The sequence below is a fragment of the Nestor notabilis genome, unplaced genomic scaffold (genome assembly GCF_000696875.1).
Source record: "Nestor notabilis isolate BGI_N333 unplaced genomic scaffold, ASM69687v1 scaffold2725, whole genome shotgun sequence".
NCBI classification, from domain to species: domain Eukaryota; kingdom Metazoa; phylum Chordata; class Aves; order Psittaciformes; family Psittacidae; genus Nestor; species Nestor notabilis.
The window spans coordinates 14,941-32,085 of record NW_009927749.1 but is presented as its reverse complement, the minus strand read 5'-3'; the positions used below and the strand labels follow the sequence as shown (position 1 = coordinate 32,085).

Below are 17,145 nucleotides of genomic sequence, written 5' to 3'. Positions count from 1 at the left end.
GCCATTGATACTGTGGCTGAACACTGTGTCGCTCTATTTACTGTGCATTTGTTGCTCAGGTGAGAGAGATGTTAATTGGAATGTAATGATAGGGAAGTATTGATCATTTCTAATTTACCTAATTACGACGTAGACATCAGTCTAAACAATACTCTGCCTGTTCGTAATCAGTACTGTTATGCATTTTTGACACAAACAGTACACAAAAACCATCACCTCCATTACTTACAAGTTATCTTGGCCATGCTGTAGCATCATCTGGTAAGTGGCTTGACACTAAATATACTAAGGGACAAAATTAAGTTTGCTTTCAGTGATGTAACCGTTGGCACAAATATAGTGCATCGACAGAAGCGACTGCACTGATACCAAATAAAGGATTGCAGCTTGCAAGGAAAGTAACAGCAGACAGACGAAGTGATCTACAGACATGTCACAGTGAGACATATAAAATAAAACCACAAATGTTTTGTATTTAGTATGTTAGTAGCCAGTTCCCCTAAGTAAGTTGATGGCCTTGCTAGTTCAGGCCGTTGTATCAATGCATGTGAAGCTACATGCTGTGTAACACTGCTGTCATTGCACCTTTCTGAAGAGACTGGAGAACAATTACTGCATTACGGCATGTAATGGGGATAGGAGGGATAGAACAAGGGAGAATGGCTTAAAACTAGAAGAGGGTAGATTTAGATTAGCTGTTAGGAAGAAATTCTTCCCTGTGAGAGTGGGGAGGCGCTGGCACAGGGTGCCCAGAGAAGCTGTGGCTGCCCCATCCCTGGCAGTGTTCAAGGGCAGGTTGGACACAGGGGCTTGGAGCAACCTGCTCTAGTGGGAGGTGTCCCTGCCCGTGGCAGGGGGGTGGGACTGGATGAGCTTTAAGGTGTCTTCCAACCTATGTAATAAAACAGAGAGCTAGAACTCAAGTTCAGGAGTATCTGCTGTTCTACACCCGTTTTATTCTATTACTCTTCTCAGTGACTGGATCAGTGAACTTTGACAGCAGTGAAGGTGATGACTACTTGTGAAAGAGTTAAGAAGCACTTTATGTGCTTAGTTGCTCAGAAGGTGTATACAGTTAAAGCAGTGCAGCTATTGGTTCACCCACAGAACAAGATGTGTATTTCGGAATGTAACCAAATGGTCCACTGACTGCAGAGGTCAGGGTAGATAAAAGTCTGACATAGCCTATTAAAAATGTCTTGGAGAGGCGAACATGTGTAACTGCAGAAAAAGCACTCATCAAGAATATTTGCATATTGAGCTATGGAAATTACAAAAAAAGAGATTATGTAGTGTAAGCATGGATAGAAATGTTCGGGGAGCTTAAAGAGGCAATTCTAGGCATGTCACCATAGTAAGGGTAATTATCTTGAAAAAAGAAATTATGGGGAGACTGCAACTATGTAAGGAGATAAAATTCTGTCGATGAGTATTTGTCACAGGACCACATAGATGCTTGTGAATTGTTTTACATGTCATTGCTTCTATAAAGATATTTGCTGTAACAAACCCATTTTTGGGGTGTTTACTGTTTTTTTTATTCCAACTGCTCTTCTGTGGTTACTGCCTCCCTAATCTCTCTTCATTTTGGAGGCTCTTATTTACCACGTAGAAAAGAGAATCTCAACACTGCACACGATGGAAAATTAATACAAATTGACAGTGGCTTTTCCAGTCTTTTTGCTCAATACATTGAGGCATGACACAACAACAACAACAGAATTCTTGGCACGCCAGTGTAAGTTCACACCAGCCTGGCTTTTGCAGCCCTCTTGTTTGCCTCTGCCACAACTTTGCCGCTGCTATGACACTTGCAGGCCTGCTCGGCCGCGGTGCAGCTGATGCCCTGTCCATGCTCATATTTTTCTTATTGACAGTGAGTGTTCTTGCCAAACGCCAGGGACCATAGTCACATCTGTTTGTCTCCCGAGCTTGTCTGAGGCTGCTTGGGAACACTTTTTGTCCAGAGGGCAGCTTTAACTAGGCCTAATACTCTGAAAAGCCTCTGTTTGTAAATGCATACAATGAGGCGACAAGTTCCTGTTGTCTTCCCGTAGAAATTATTCCATTTGACACTGCTTGCTCCAGTCCCTGTCACCAGCACGTCAAAAGCCAAGTTTTCAGGCAAGGTGGTCTTAACAAGTTTTATTTTTTCCCTAATAAAATGCCTAGCTTCCCTCCAGAGCACTATTTATAAACGATAGCTGGAAGCAAGCTAGGGGTAAGAAGAGAGAAGTCAGGCAAATAGCTTTCTTCCTTTCTGTAATCCATGCTCTTCTGATTTAATGCTAAGAAACATAATGCTGAACTTAGCCTGATTGAGGGTCAGAGTTCTCCCTACTTTATAATACTCCCATTACAAGCATTTCAGAATGTACTGTTCAGCATCAGAACAATACTTCATTTTGCCTAAGCTGCCAGCTCCAGAGCAGTGATAGTTCTTGTCTGTTCCTCTTAAAAATCATTTAAAAAAAGCTTTTTGTTTTACTATGATCTACATTGGCAGCACATCTCAAATGGTAAGACCTGGCAAGAGCAAATACCGCTTTAGAATCCGGAGATAGCTTAATGTTTGATGTTAGTGACCATAAAACCAGGTTTGACAAAGCTTAATTGATGTTCTCGTATGTTGTTATTTATTTGTGGTGTATAGAGTTTTTGTCGACAACAAAGAAATACCCACTCTCACCTTGGCTGGTGATGGGGTTGTTGTGCTCAGCAAAGGCGAATGATTCATTTATGCTGAAGGAACAAGGCTGCCTTTCAGACGTTCATTGATTTTAAATTAAAAAGTAACTGCTATGTTCTACATGAAGGGTGACAACAATAACAAAGTAGTCCTTACTTAGTGTTATTTGTTGCAACTCCATTCGGTGCGCCTGGAGGAAAAGTGGGGAGACCCCAGTACCATAATCTTACAGATCAATAATCTAGATATCTCAATGTAGTGTAACAGATAATCAATTCTGGGTAAAATAACTCAAACGCTGGTGCTGTTATTGCTGTAGCTCAGGTCTTCAGGTTCAGTTGCCTGACTTTATTAATTTTTATCTTTTATCCTACTTGTATTCCTGGAGACTTTCTCCCTTTTTCATTTGGAAGAGAAAATAGTTTTACGCTGTTTAACATATAATTTGCCACACATCTTATTCTGCATGCTTAATATCAATATTTACTACCAATCTATTGATGATTAAACATCTCAAATATTTCTTTCTCTAAGAATTGTTTCCCCATATTGTATTTAAATATGAGTTTTCTTTGTTGTATAGTTAATTATGAAAGGGTTTCTTTCTAAATTTAGATCAGAAATTTTTCACTGTGTTAATATACTACTTCAGCTGTGTTCAGTATCTGGATGTTAAAATAGGATGCGATTTCAACTTAGAAGAATTGCAAGGAAAATATCTGGTTTAGAACAAAGAGAATCGAGTAAGTGTTGAAATAAGGGTCCATTAGGTGAAGCTAGATGCACTCCTGTGTGAAACTTAAGTTTCTTGGAATATTTTATTCTTTAAATAAAAGCAATGCAGTACCTGTTAATGTACTGTAACATTTTAGACAAAGTGTGTAGAGGATTGTACATTGTCATCTTTTTCATCAAGGAATTGTTGTCACTCTTTTACATTATTGAGCAGATCTGAGGTCTCTCAACATTATATGACCATTTGTTATTCATTTAGAAGCAGCACAGCTTTAAAAAGTTTATAAATGCAGTGAAGGATAAGCCATATATCCACACTGAAACCAGATCTCGTGAGTGACAGAGTGTTACTGTGCCACACTAGACTGTCAGATGCAATTCTCAGCCTGTAATTTTATCAACATTCACTACACCTCTGTGGTAAGAATCACAGTTCTCGGTAACATTTATGGAGACATATTAAGATTGTGGAGTTTAGAAATTATTGCCTTTTCCTCCCTTCTGTTCTAGTTCTTTCCAAAAAAATGCCAGCTATAGATATTCCATTCTATAAGCACTGTATATTACTTGAAGACAAATAAGTCTGTCCTTTAAGGTTATATTCCAAAAGTCAATATTTGGAAATTCCAAATGTACCCTTTTCTGTGGAACCCGACTTCTAATCGCTGGCTATAATGCAGTAAGATTTGCTTGTTTGTCATCCTCTGCAGCTCCACCAATTTTTCAGTCTCCAAGTGTAAGCTCATAATTCTTTAATGAGCGTAACAGATACTGTGCTTCTATGTTATCGTTCTCACAAGTTGCCAGTGAATTAGAAAAGGACAAATTGCTGTGCTACAAGTTTATTCTGTGCACTTTCGAAGAGTTTACTCTTTCATGTTTTATCATTCGTTCTTCAACTTATCTTAAAGTGAGAATGCTCTTCATGTAATAAATGTTGCTCTGACAGTGAGGTGTTACTAGCCAACTGATAACCTACCAACAGTATTGTGATCTCTGTAGATAATTAATCTTAGCTATTTTCCTGTTAGGAGCAGCAGTGTTTTTGTTTTATGGTGAGTTAGAAAGATTGCCAGTTTTGAAAATTAAAAAGCATTCCTTTTGTATTATTCATTCCAGTAACAATTTATGATGCTGCATTTAGATACTGAGTGCTTGTCAACAAACATAATTATACTTTGATATAAACAAGACTGGTGGTTTAACTGTGCAGCTTCATCTCAGTTGAGAATGTTTTGATACAGGTTCAGATTATACAAGCTGTGCATTTACGTGGTGCTTTTCTTCCTTTGTTAATAGTTTTCTCCTGTAATTACTTGCAGGCAAACCAGTGTACATTTAGGATCACTGTGCATGGGAGACATCAAACGGAGAAGGAAAGCTGCTCCCCTGCCAGGACCCACAGGTAACCAATTTCCCTGGGACAGAACACAAAACACAAGATGTTAAATCTCTAAATACAAAGCAGTGGGTCAATGACCCAGGGAAATGCTTGATAAATTCAGTAACTTCCCGTATAACTTCGGATATGTTCTGTCTTTATTCGTTAATAGAGATTAAGAAGTAAATAAAGTCTCTTAGTTCTCCCTCAAACATTTCCAATTTCTAGTCCTTTCTAGTCAAGCCTTTAAAGAGAATACATCTTTTTTTCATGCACTGAGAATCAAAGACAGTAAAGATTACTGCTTACATCTGTTGAAGCATTACAAGGTGGAAGACATGAGGTATCTTTTTTCTGTGAGGAATGCGTATGAATTCTATATAAATACCCTGCACAATAAAGATGGTATGTGAATTCTTGGGCAAACAATGGAAATGTTAAGATAAGGAGATAAAATTAGTGCTGTATAGATTAAATAGGGAGCACTTGCAAGCACATTCCTGAAAGATTTTTACAGATGCGAGGTCACCACCACTGGATCTATTTTGCTGATGTCACAGCTGTGAAATGACTTTTTCAATGCTTAAGAGTGATTTATAGGACTCTCATCAGTTTGTTGTATTAATTATATATGTGCATACTGGACGAATTAGTTGTGTGTGTGCCTCTGTGAGGCTTTTTATATATTGCTAATATGGAAATGTGGTTTGCATCTCCTCGTCATATTAATTGCTATAGCAACATATGCAACATACACAGTTCTTCAAATTTATTCTAAATAGATGTCTTTACAGAAGCCTAGTATTTGTATTCCAGCTGAATTCCCCCTCCTGAAACTTCTTTGTTTCAAATCTCAGTGGCAGCAACAGACCAAGAATAACATTAAAAATGTTATAAAAGCACCTCAGTGGCAGCAGTGTGGAAAAAGAGAATGTGTGGGTCAGTTTCTAAGACTCTGAACATATGTGAAGTGAGAAAGAAAAATACTTAATGGCTGAAGAGAGAATAATATCATTATTTCTACAAGGTGATTTTCACTTCACAACTTTCAAGTACTAGAAGATGTCACTTTGTACTGAGAGGGTATGAAGTATCATGAAATTAATTTTGTTATTCATTTTACCTTGGGCTTTCAGCATTAAGTGTTTTGTTTTACGAGCTGGCTCCTCTGCATAACTTTGCAAAGCCAATATTTTGATACTAAGGCAAATATATTATGTGGTCATTCAGTGTTATATATCTGTCTATTCACAATTTTAGAGATTGTTTTGCCCCCAAAATGTACCTTTATGTGGAGAGTGACAGGTAAAGGTGGTGGATAAAGGTACCATATGAGGTACCTTTTAACTAATGTGTGGGTTTTTCCTTTTCAAGTTCAAGGTGATCTTTTCAGTTTTGTTCTGGGCAGGAGGATTGTGATTTATTTTTTTTTCCTGTGGTCTTTCTAAAAGGTTTTTTCTGCATTTCATCATTGTAGATTTTTAAGCAAATAGAAACTTTGGTAAACTTTGAGTAAACTTTACATATATTTAGGTAATGGATAACAGTTTATAAATTATTACAGTTTTCTCAAAGGCTAACCTTCCTACAGCTAAATTTAATTTTTATCCATCATGGGCCTTGTTTGTTTGTCTTTGTCAGTATTTCATGCCATTTAATGAAAGAAACAGGGTTTTCTTTTAGAATGGAAATCCATTTGGATTAAAATGAAAGATCACTGTTTGATTATTCTTCCTTCAGTAGTTATAGTTAGCTAACATAAAGGGACAGAAGGACAAGATTTTATAGTGAAGAATCTGTGAACTTTTTTCCTTGAAACAAAGGCAGAAGTCATATATACATGAACAAAGGTTGGAAGTGAAGAGAAGCCTTCTGCTAATAATTGTCCCTATTTAACATCACAGCAAATCCTGAAAGGCTGTCTGTCAATGAGTCATGAACTGCGAATGTTTTCTTGAGCTGTGTGTGCTGCAAATTAGCAGAGTTTCACCTGATATAAGCCAATCTGTTGAAAATAGTATTTTCCAGATTCTTTTCTGCATTTTGGGGATAATTTCCGTTGGTAAATCAGTTCTTATAGCACTGTGCAGTGTTGAAAATGGTCATTTATATGTTTAGCTTTAGCAGCACTGAAAAGGATGAGTGAGGGTCCTGATGAAGTATCAAAACCTGTTCTCTCATTTGGAGTCTCACAAGGGTAGCCCCTGCTACTTTTAGGCACCTTACAAAGCCATAGACTTCTGTAGCAAGCAGCGTGATTGGTTAAACATTTATTAATTGTGACAAGAACACCCAATTTATTTCAGTACTCCAGCTTATTTACTGCTCTTTCACCTTAGTATTTTGTATTGAAAAAGTAAAATGAATATTGATAGAGGTAGATATTGATTTCTAAATTTATAGCCTGTTCTCAGTCCAGAGTCAAAGTCACATACCAATAGGTTTGTGTATATTAGTAACAAAGGATGTAGATTTACTTGTACCGCAATGAGAAAGTACTGAAAGCAAGAAAGTTTCAGCAGCACAGAGCATTTTATAGTTTCAGAAATGTCATTTGTAAAGGTGAAGAAACCCTGTGCTGAAATCAGTGGAGAAAATGGGAGATAATTTAAGTGTGGATTGTAAGGAGCTGACAGTACTGAGGTGGGAGTGTCCTATTCTTCCTTTTTCACTAGGATACATTTTCTGGTTTGTGGATGCTTGATGTAGCCCTATCTGTGCACTACTGGACATAGCTCATTAGTACATCAACTAAAAAAGATACTAGTAAAAATCATTTACTTCCTATGATTCCTTCAAGAGTTAGGTGTTGTGCATTATAAAAAATGGACTTTTTGCACAGTTTCTTCCATGAAACCAGTATTATTTCAGTGATTCTAGTCAGATTTGGGACTGGGTCACTCTCAATGACTTTGTGCCCTTTCTGACTACCTGGATGGTAGAGTTGTTTCATATGACACCCTGACATATTTCATTGCAGCGATACAGTGCCCTCAAGTTTGTATAAAAACCTCTTAGACAAGCTAATACAGTATCACAGAAATAGTCCTACCAAAACTGGGTCTACTATTAATGAAAATAATAACAAAACAACAAAGAACTTGTATGCAAGAGAAAGGACACTCTCTGCAAAGTATTATTACTACCTGAAACGCATGCATTGAGAAAGTTTACAGTCATTTCAGTCTTACAGTACTTAAAGTCTCATAGCAAACCAGCAGATCCTACAAAATCCTAGATGCCATCTTCATACACTGAATATGCATTTAGACCAGTTCCTTTCCTACTAACTCTTTTTCTCTACAAGCTTTTTTCCCCTCAATCAACTCCCGTTAAATCCCCAAGATCTCTTAATTTCTTTATGTTTGGTTGGTATTTAATAAGAAACCTCTAGATCTTAAACACTGGAAAAGATCACCAAATTCTGCTTCACGTCTGTGGGATGTTAATAGCTTAATTTACAGAACGTAGAAAGTTGGATTCAGAACAAGAAAAGAATTAAGTTTCATTGGTGCGCCTTGAAAATAGCCATGTTTTCTACTGGAAAACACTCTTTGCTCTGATGTTTGCATAGCCCAGTTTATAGTTCGGAGCAGTGTAAAGAACCTGCAAAAACTAATTTTCAAAAGAAAAAGTCATTTTGTACTTAGAATCCAGAGAATGTGCATGTAAAATATAAATTATTGTGCATGTTACGGGCACTTTAATACTTACATTTTGCAAAAGCAAATTTCAGCTGTCATTTTCTTTATCTCGTTGGCATGCTACACTTCAGGCTGGTGCTGATTGAAATGACCAAGTTAAAAGTCTCATTTTAAAGAATGTGTTTTAATGAAAAATATGACAGATCCTTAATTACAGCAGAAATACTGAGCACTGCTATAATGCTATCATGACTCACTTTAACAAGGTAATCAAAAGGGTACATGTTTTCATTCCTTTTTAAAAATTGCCAACGGAACAGCTAAGCAAACTATTTTGCTGATGCTTAATATGTCAGTGATTAAAAATCAGACCTGAATATCTACAGTACCAAAATGATGATTTGAAAAAGATGGTGATTACACTGTGATAACAGAGGTGGCTGAGGCTAAGTTTGTGGTGAAGGTCAACTTAGTGAGATATTTGTAGAGGAAGAGTAGACATTTGTGTATTTGGATGAAATGGCAGTTTATTTCCAAAACTCTAGACAAACTCTTACTTACCTACTTTCTTTTTAGCTTGATTCACTGCTTTTCTACATTAAATACACAACTCCTTAGGCAGAAATCTCTTGTCAGAGGGTAGTACAACGTTGGCATGTGTTGTGAACGCTTTCCATTATTGCCTAGCGGCATTTCTTATCCTTAGTCTACCAAAGTCCTTTCTGGCATACACAACGTAACTGCTTGACTGTCTGGCCTATGGATACTCTTCTTTCTTTGGTCAGTTTATGCAGCAGATTAAATTCTTTCTATTTTTTTTGTTTCTTCTACCATATTGTCTCACTAAATCAGTTCCAAAATTAAAAGATCACAGAGTGCCATCTAGTACTGGAAACCACTGTCCCTCCCAAGCAATAGACTTTCCATGTTGAGCTTGAGATCACTGGTTCAGACAGGGCCTCTTACATATAAATACCAGAGTAATGAGTATCTTCAGAAGACCCACAATGCAAGAAGAACCAAGCTTATACTGAGAATTTGCTGTCGGATTTCAGCCTATATGTTGACACTGCCAATGCTAATGTAATAACTTTTATGTTCTGATGCCTTCTTTACTGATATAGGGATTACAGAGAGCTTTGTTTGCATAGATAAATAGGCAAATGGTTATTTAGCCCATAGTAAAAACTATGCAGATGTATTTACTGAGCTCTAATGAATTAATCTTCATTTTTGAATAAAGATAAATCTATATCAGATAATACTCCAACCACAAAGGCACAGAATAAGCAACAGAAGTGGAACTTCATCTCCAGTATCCCTGCAATCCATCCCAAATTGAGTTAGGGTCAGATAGAGCTACTGTAATGTGCATAGTCCCAGTATCAGTTTAATCCTCAACCTTTCTGCTGAAATTAACAATAAATGCCCTGTCTGTTTTGAGAGTATTACTGTGATTTAAATCCTTTCCCTGTGGGTTTCAGTGTAAGGTTACAAGTCTTTATGTAAAAGTCAGGGGATGCTTACCAGAATGGAGCAATTCTGACAAGTTTTGAGGGGTTTGGAATGGTCCCCAGTAAGAAAACTTCTCGCAAAATGCCATCCAGTGATGGTCTGTCAGCATAGACAAGGCATAAACCTGACCTTCCTTGGACCCAAGTGTAAAGACACTTCTTGGGTATTCAAGAGATTCCCCTAACTGAGAGATAAATGTGAATCTGATAATTCCCAATCTTCCCAACAAATTTTAGTAGTAGTAAGGACTGAATGGGCATTAAGTTGACTTTGCACCCAACGTAGTCCAATAGAGCTTGGAAGGAGAAGAGCACCAGCAATCCCATTTCCAAGTAATCTGTGATACTGGATGGATGACCAGTTGAAGCTAAAGTTCAGTATCTCAATTTTTCATCAGTGTGTAGATTTATGTTTATATATTCAGGAAAGTTGAAAATTGATTTAAATCTAGAGTCTGTGCTGCAAGAAATAGTTCATTTACCCGTGCTGTAATTACGCAACAATTCCTTGCAATCATAGAATCAGCTGGGTTGGAAAAGACCTTTAAACTCATCAAGTCCAACCGTTCCCCAGCACTGCAAAGGCCACCACTAACCCATGTCACTAAAGGCCTTGTCTACACCCTGTGTGAACACTTGCAAGGATGGAGATTCCACCACTGCTCCTGGCAGCCTGTTCCAATGCCTGAGCACCCTTTGGGGAAGGAATTGTTCCTAATATCCAGTGTAAACCACCCGTGGCACAGCTTGAGGCCATTTGCTCTTGTCCTGTCATTTGCTACTTGGGAGCAGAGATCAGCAACCTCCTCACTCCATCCTCCTTTCAGGTAGTTGTAGAAAGCGATAAGTTCCCCGCTGAGCCTTCTCCAGACTACACAACTAGCAGTGACTGAACATTGGGCAGTATTGGGGAATGAAACTATGGCAATGCAGACAATAACAAACTCCGCTGTGGCTGCTGGGTAGATATGGAGGCTTCCAACACCTTTCTGCAGTTATAGCTCTGTCCTCTGCTATTTTTATCTCTCTGCTAGCTAGAATAAAAAACAATGCAAGTGGACTCACCTGAGCTATAGTCATTCTAAGGTTATTCTTCAGGCACAGTCTTAGACAGCCCAGTGTGAGGGACATATAAAAGTCTGGTGTCAAAATGCAATCTCAAATATTTAGCTAAATAAAATGGCATTTTCATAACATGTTTTTTTAGCTATACAGCCATGCTATGCTAGATTCTGAAAAGCACTGATTTTAGAAATCACAGTATGGCTGTCGGCTGTGCTCATGATGCTGACTGCACAATTATCCACAACACTTTTAAGAATATAAACATGCAGGCAGTCTGAGTCCCATTTTGCTAGTTAGAGCTGGCATAAATAGATACAGCAATGTGTTATTCTGATTACATTCCTTGTAAAATTGTCTTGTGTCTCAGGATCAGTCCCTACTGTTCTGAGCTCATCTCTCTAGTGAGGAGTCAGAAAAGCAAAAGGAGAGATGGAATATTAAATGCTTTCAGAAAATGAAGGGGAATGTGCACTAGCTTTTAAAGTGAAGCAGCATGTATCGTTTCTCCTTCCATTGGCTGTTTATCCAACATCAATACAACACTTTAGGAGCCAAATTACTAAACAAGCTGCCAATTAGGCTTGCAGTCAGCTGGATAGATTAGTGGCTAAGAGAGGCAGATACAAGATTTTCATCTCTTGAGCCAATTACGCAAGTGAATTACCATCCACAATGCTCCTTGGAAGATTTGAGGTAGAAAGACTGACTCTGCTGTGATAGACATAAGTGAGATCCAGGGTAGGAGGTAAGGGTTAGCAGGCCATGTATTGCAAAAATTACCCAGGCAAAAAGAGATCCTTCTAGGAAAGGATTTAAAGGATTTAAGGCTGCTGGGAGTGATAGAAGAGGAAATAATAGTTGTGGTATGCTCTGCAAAGGCATTGCTGTTCTGCTCACAAGTCTTAATCGTATAAAAGAAAGATGAAAGGCCAAGACTGTATTTATGTACAGTGTCATTTTCTCAGAACTATTTAAAAACAAAAAAAAAAAAAAAAACCAAACAAAAAAACCCCACATTTTCTTAGATAAGGGTTATTTAAGAGATTGAACCTAGCCATATTCTGATTTTATTCACCCCAGTGTAAACTAAACATGTTTTATTCTTATCTGGCAATTGGGCCATACAAATAAGTAGTGTCACAATAACGGCTTATAGGGTCACAGTTCCTTTATTATTCTGTAATAAATGATAACCTAAATGGTGAGATTTTATTTTTTTTTTAGAAGCATTTTGCAAATAAAATGTATCTGTCAGATCAAAACTGTGCACAGGCTCATTTGTTTCCTGCTGGAGATGTTGTACACGGGTGTAACATCGTTCCTTAAATATGAAGCAAATTTAAAACCTGAACTTTCGCAAGCTGTTGTATCCAAAAATGATTAAACAGATGTGGAGCCTGCAGCAGCATTAGACCTCTGATCTGATTTTAGCTTACAGATGGAATTAAATTAATTCATGGCAATCACTGTAAAATCAAGGGTATGGCACTGAATGCTAGTGTACTGTTTAACCAGGACATACCTGTCTCAACAGCTGTTAAGAAAAAATGACATACCTTTATTTTTCATTGAAACATGCCTCTAATGCCATCATAAATACCACACCAAAATTAAACTAATGCAGTGAGGTTTTTTGTTTTCCCCTTCGCAGTTTTGCCTCTCTACTCAGAGCTTCCCTCTTCCATGTATGTAAGGTCATATGTGTAGACCTTGGAGTGTGTCTGTTCATATACGCAAAGGTTTGAGGATTGGCTTTTTTTCCTTACATTCAATTGGCAGTATTGCAAAGAGAAGGAACATAAGTGAGGACATTTTACAGTGCTGTCTTTTCAAGCAAGTTGCTGTTCCTCAGTGTTTGCTCCTCGCTTGTCTAATGGCAGAGCCTTTACATGCAGGCTACTCATCTGCAGCATCAAGTTGTTACGGTTGCTAAAAACATTTTGTCTGGGAGTCCCTCATAACTCCTGGAACCCCACAGAGCCTCGTACAACAGTAAACTTAGGAAAATGTTGTTCTTGCATGGGTTTTGCATGGTTATGTTTAGTGGGACAGAGCAATGGGTTGATTTTGCTCTTGCTAGTGGGTGGGTCAAGACTGATTGCATCCCAGAGGTAACACAGCCGCTTTCAAGGCCAATGTGCTTGGACCATTCTCTCTAACAGGCCCTACTGGCTAGTCCAAGAAGTGCCATAGGCATGAATTAAAAACTGAACTTGAAGATGAATATTGCAAGGACAATTACTGCTTTTAATTAGAAAATAAAAGCCCAAAGCACAGGAATAGGGGTCAGGGGAATAGCACACAGTGTAGCGTGATTTTTAACAGCTCTCTCCTGCCAGGCAGTCAACCAGCAATGCAAATTTTGTCTTACAGTTGCTGAATGGTGGTAGAATGGAGGAAAAGGGCAATACCACTGTCCATATTCTTCTGATTCAAGTGAAATATGTTGCATTACAGATAAATCTTTCAAATGATGGTTGAAAATTGCAGGAATATTAAAGACATGTAGATATTTATATAAAAACTGGCTGTATTGCAAAGGAATGGTCTGCGTATTTAATGGTCTGCATTTTCAAAATCAAACGCTATCCATATTCACTTCATTTGCAAGCAGAAGTAGTCAATTAGTAATATAGGCAAGTTGGGTGGCTTTTTGATTTTGCCTTATTCTTGCTGCAGTACAAAGCCTCCAAACACATTAGCCTTCGGACAGTGTATGTTGTCTGATTGTTTGCCCAAAAGTGGGTTGTGAAGCCAAGTTTATGGTGGTTTCTGCTCTTTTTCATTCCTGTTTTTCATCTGGTGATGAATAAGAATAAACCAGAACTCTTCAGGAAAGCTTTCAGTCTTCTAACAGGAGATAGAAAGGTATGTACAGTGGAGGGGAAAATAGTATACATTCTAGAAGTAATTATATGTCTTTAAAAACAAAAAGTATTCCAATTATCCTGTCAGTCACACAAAAAACCTGCTGAGTTACTTCAAATAATATCAAAAATAGAAAAATCAGTTTATTAAATAACATGTCAGGGTACAGATTATTCTTTCAGGCATCTTTTTTGTGAGGTTGCCCTGGCTGTCTAGAGAATTGAAATCCATATAGAAAGGTACATCTGTTACAGGAAAAGGTCTGCGGGTCTTTCCTCTAAATAGACTAACAAAAAAGCTGTTTAAGTTGTCTCGGTCTATGCCTTGCATACCATTGCAGCAGCATTGCTGTCTTTGCCTAAGCAGCGTGAAATATGGCTTAATATTTCCAGTTCTTAGATGCCATGAAATATACCCTTGCTCTTTCCTGCTTGGCAACTGTTGGATCTTTTTTCCCTTTCAAGTTTCCCCCTTAATTGTTCCAAGAATGTACATTGGAATGATGCTCCATTTCTTACCATCACGTGTTGTGAAAAGTGGACCAAAACACGCTTGCACGATTTTACCCAAGAGGCTTATCAGAGCCTTAGTTGAACAGTAGCCTTTCTTCTTTCCCTTTTTTGAGGTAGAAAGTAAAACTAAGAAGGTTGCAAAGCCTGTGTTGTGTTTGCCAGTCAGTGTCAGGGACTCGTGTGTATGAAAATTGCCTCTGCCCGTGGGGACCTGAAGAGAAAGGAAGTCTTGGACACTGAATGTTGTGCTGGTCAGTTCAAGAGGAATCCTCTTGGGGACTGGAAGCTGCTGACTTAAAAGCCCTTATTTTAAGCATAGCTTCAAACCAGTATTAAAGGATGCCTTCTCTCAATACGGTTCCCTTTTTCTTTGATTCAGGAACTAAGACACTAGAAAGCTGCCTACTTTTTATGTAGCCAGTACTGAATATGAACAGATCTATAGTGGATAATTCTGGACTGTAGTTACTGATTGTACCCTAAATTCATCATCACAATCATTATGAGGTTTTTAACGTGCGCCTCTCTGTCTCTGAATGTGGTTTCATGTGCATGATAAATGAGGCATTTCAGAAGTGCACATTCAACTTTTCTTGTGTTCTTGTTTAGTAAGTTAATACAATAATAAGCCAGCTGCTTGGCAATGGTAAAGTCTTGATTAAAGACATTATAGTCCCCAAAACCACAAAACCTTAGTCTCCTTCTACTGTATTTTTCAGAAAGGAGCAGGCCGGAATAAAGAGGTAGAAAGTTGAACAGATAATATTTGAAGCAGGGCACATGGTGGGGTTTTGTTCTGTTATCGGGGGGAGGAAGATGTTTGGCAAAGCTGAAAACAAAATCCACCTACCCGTGTACAACTGCTTGTGTTAGTTCGAAAACTTCAGCCCTTTCTTAAAATGGTTTGTGTGGTGTCATTTGATCAGTTTTCATGCAGGTTCTTGAAATAAATGTCAGTTGTATCTCTCATGCAAGACAGTTGTATATGGGAAGGCTTATTCATGCATCATCTCCAAATTCTAGCTCGAGGGGAAAAACAACCTGCTTTGTTACTTAAATTTTATGATGTATTCATGGAAAAAATTAAATTCTCTTATTAAAAAATGAGTCTTTTTATCAATACTTGCAATCATGATGATGTTTTCTGCTGTTTGTGTGCAGCTTTTCTCGGACATCTCGATAGCACGGAGGGAAAAGTATAAACAACACTTAGTGGCATCGAAAATACCAAAAGTAAACTTTGATGTGTCCGATCTCTCTTACAGTGTTCAGTAAAAGAGAAACTGAGTAAAAATATAGCTGAGTTTCAGAATAGCAGACCACTTATTGCTAAGGATGGAAAGATGGTCATGTTACTACAATGTGCCTCGGCTTAGTAACTGTATAGGACAAGAAATTCAGGTAATCTTTGGTAGACTTGTGCAGATGATGCATGTCCTTTGATGTAAAATCCACTGTGTTGGAATATGAAAGATCTGTGACACTGTCATTCTTGAAAACTGAATGAGTCTTTAAAAACACTAAAAATAAAGCAAAGCACAAGACTGTATTATTTAGAATCATATGCAGCCAGGAGGTCGACATGTGCAAAGACAGCCTGTTCTAGCAACCTGTTAGATGAATTAGGAGAATAAAGAAGGTTTAAAGCTTTAAGGGAGATTATCCTGCTCTTCTCCACATGGCAGGCAGTGCTGATTAACGCTGTGTGTTTCTTTAATCTCAGGGTTTGTAGGTGAAAACACCCAACCAATCCCAGAAAACAACATTGGGAACAGAATGCTTCAGAGTATGGGCTGGACCCCTGGTACGGGCCTTGGACCGGACGGCAAAGGGATCGCAGAGCCAATACGAGCTATCCAGAGACCAAAAGGACTCGGACTTGGATTTAGCTGACAGAAATGCACTCTGGCTGCCTGATAAAAATAAGGCTAAAAATTAATTTGAAAAGACAAAAAAAAAAACCAACAAGAAAAAGTAAACTTACATTATTTGTTGTGATCGGCAAATCCTGTTATTCTTCTCTCAAAGATCACTGAAGTCAATCTGCTTCACATTAGCTACACCAGCTGCAAGGTACAGCCACAGTGACAGAACCGGCATTCAAGTCTTAACTTTCTAATGGTGCTAAAATGTACAAAAATTTCTACTTTTTTAGTTTCTGTTGTCTAAAAATTTGTATTCAGCATAAAATTCCGTATATTCACTTCTTTTCCTAAAAGCTTCTGGCACAGCAGGTTTTAGTATATAAGCAAATTGACTTTTTCTTTCTGTAAGTATAATTTCAGCTCAAGAAGCTTGATCAGATTCATGGAGGAAAACAGAACTTTTTACAGCTTTTATGTTTCTCCCCTTTTCAGGCATAGTTTCCAAACCTGGTATTTCTAGTGTTTAACAGTATTTGAGGATAAGCTGTCGTTTTGCCCGTAAGATACACGTTTCCCACTGGAAAGTGATATGGTATGCAATTTTGTATAAGAGCATGAAAAATGGCTTTGTTGTCATAGGAATGCCATTCCAACACTATTATCTGGCAATGTATCACTGTCTTCCACATTGTAGCTCAAAAGTAAAGCTTTTATACTTGTTTTTACATTTACAGGATTATCTTTTTTCATCAAATATTGTAGAAAGTTAAAGTTTATTCTGACTTTGCACTTCCCCTTATATTACTAATCCTCAGTGTTTCCACATTTAGGAATAGTTCGAGCTTTGAACCAGGAAATTGTATTTTAAAGAT

At 37.9% G+C, this 17,145-nt stretch overlaps 1 protein-coding gene across 1 annotated transcript in view; it reads left to right on the top strand.

Moving 5' to 3' along the window:
- The window catches only part of GPATCH2 (G patch domain containing 2), a 111,580-nt gene extending 95,279 nt beyond the window's left edge, over positions 1–16,301 (top strand). Inside the window, exons 9-10 of the mRNA XM_010014184.1 lie at positions 4,747–4,829; positions 16,132–16,301. Of these exons, the coding sequence (XP_010012486.1) occupies positions 4,747–4,829; positions 16,132–16,301 (253 nt within the window). The remainder of the gene's footprint in view (positions 1–4,746; positions 4,830–16,131) is intronic.
- Positions 16,302–17,145: the final 844 nt, after the last annotated feature.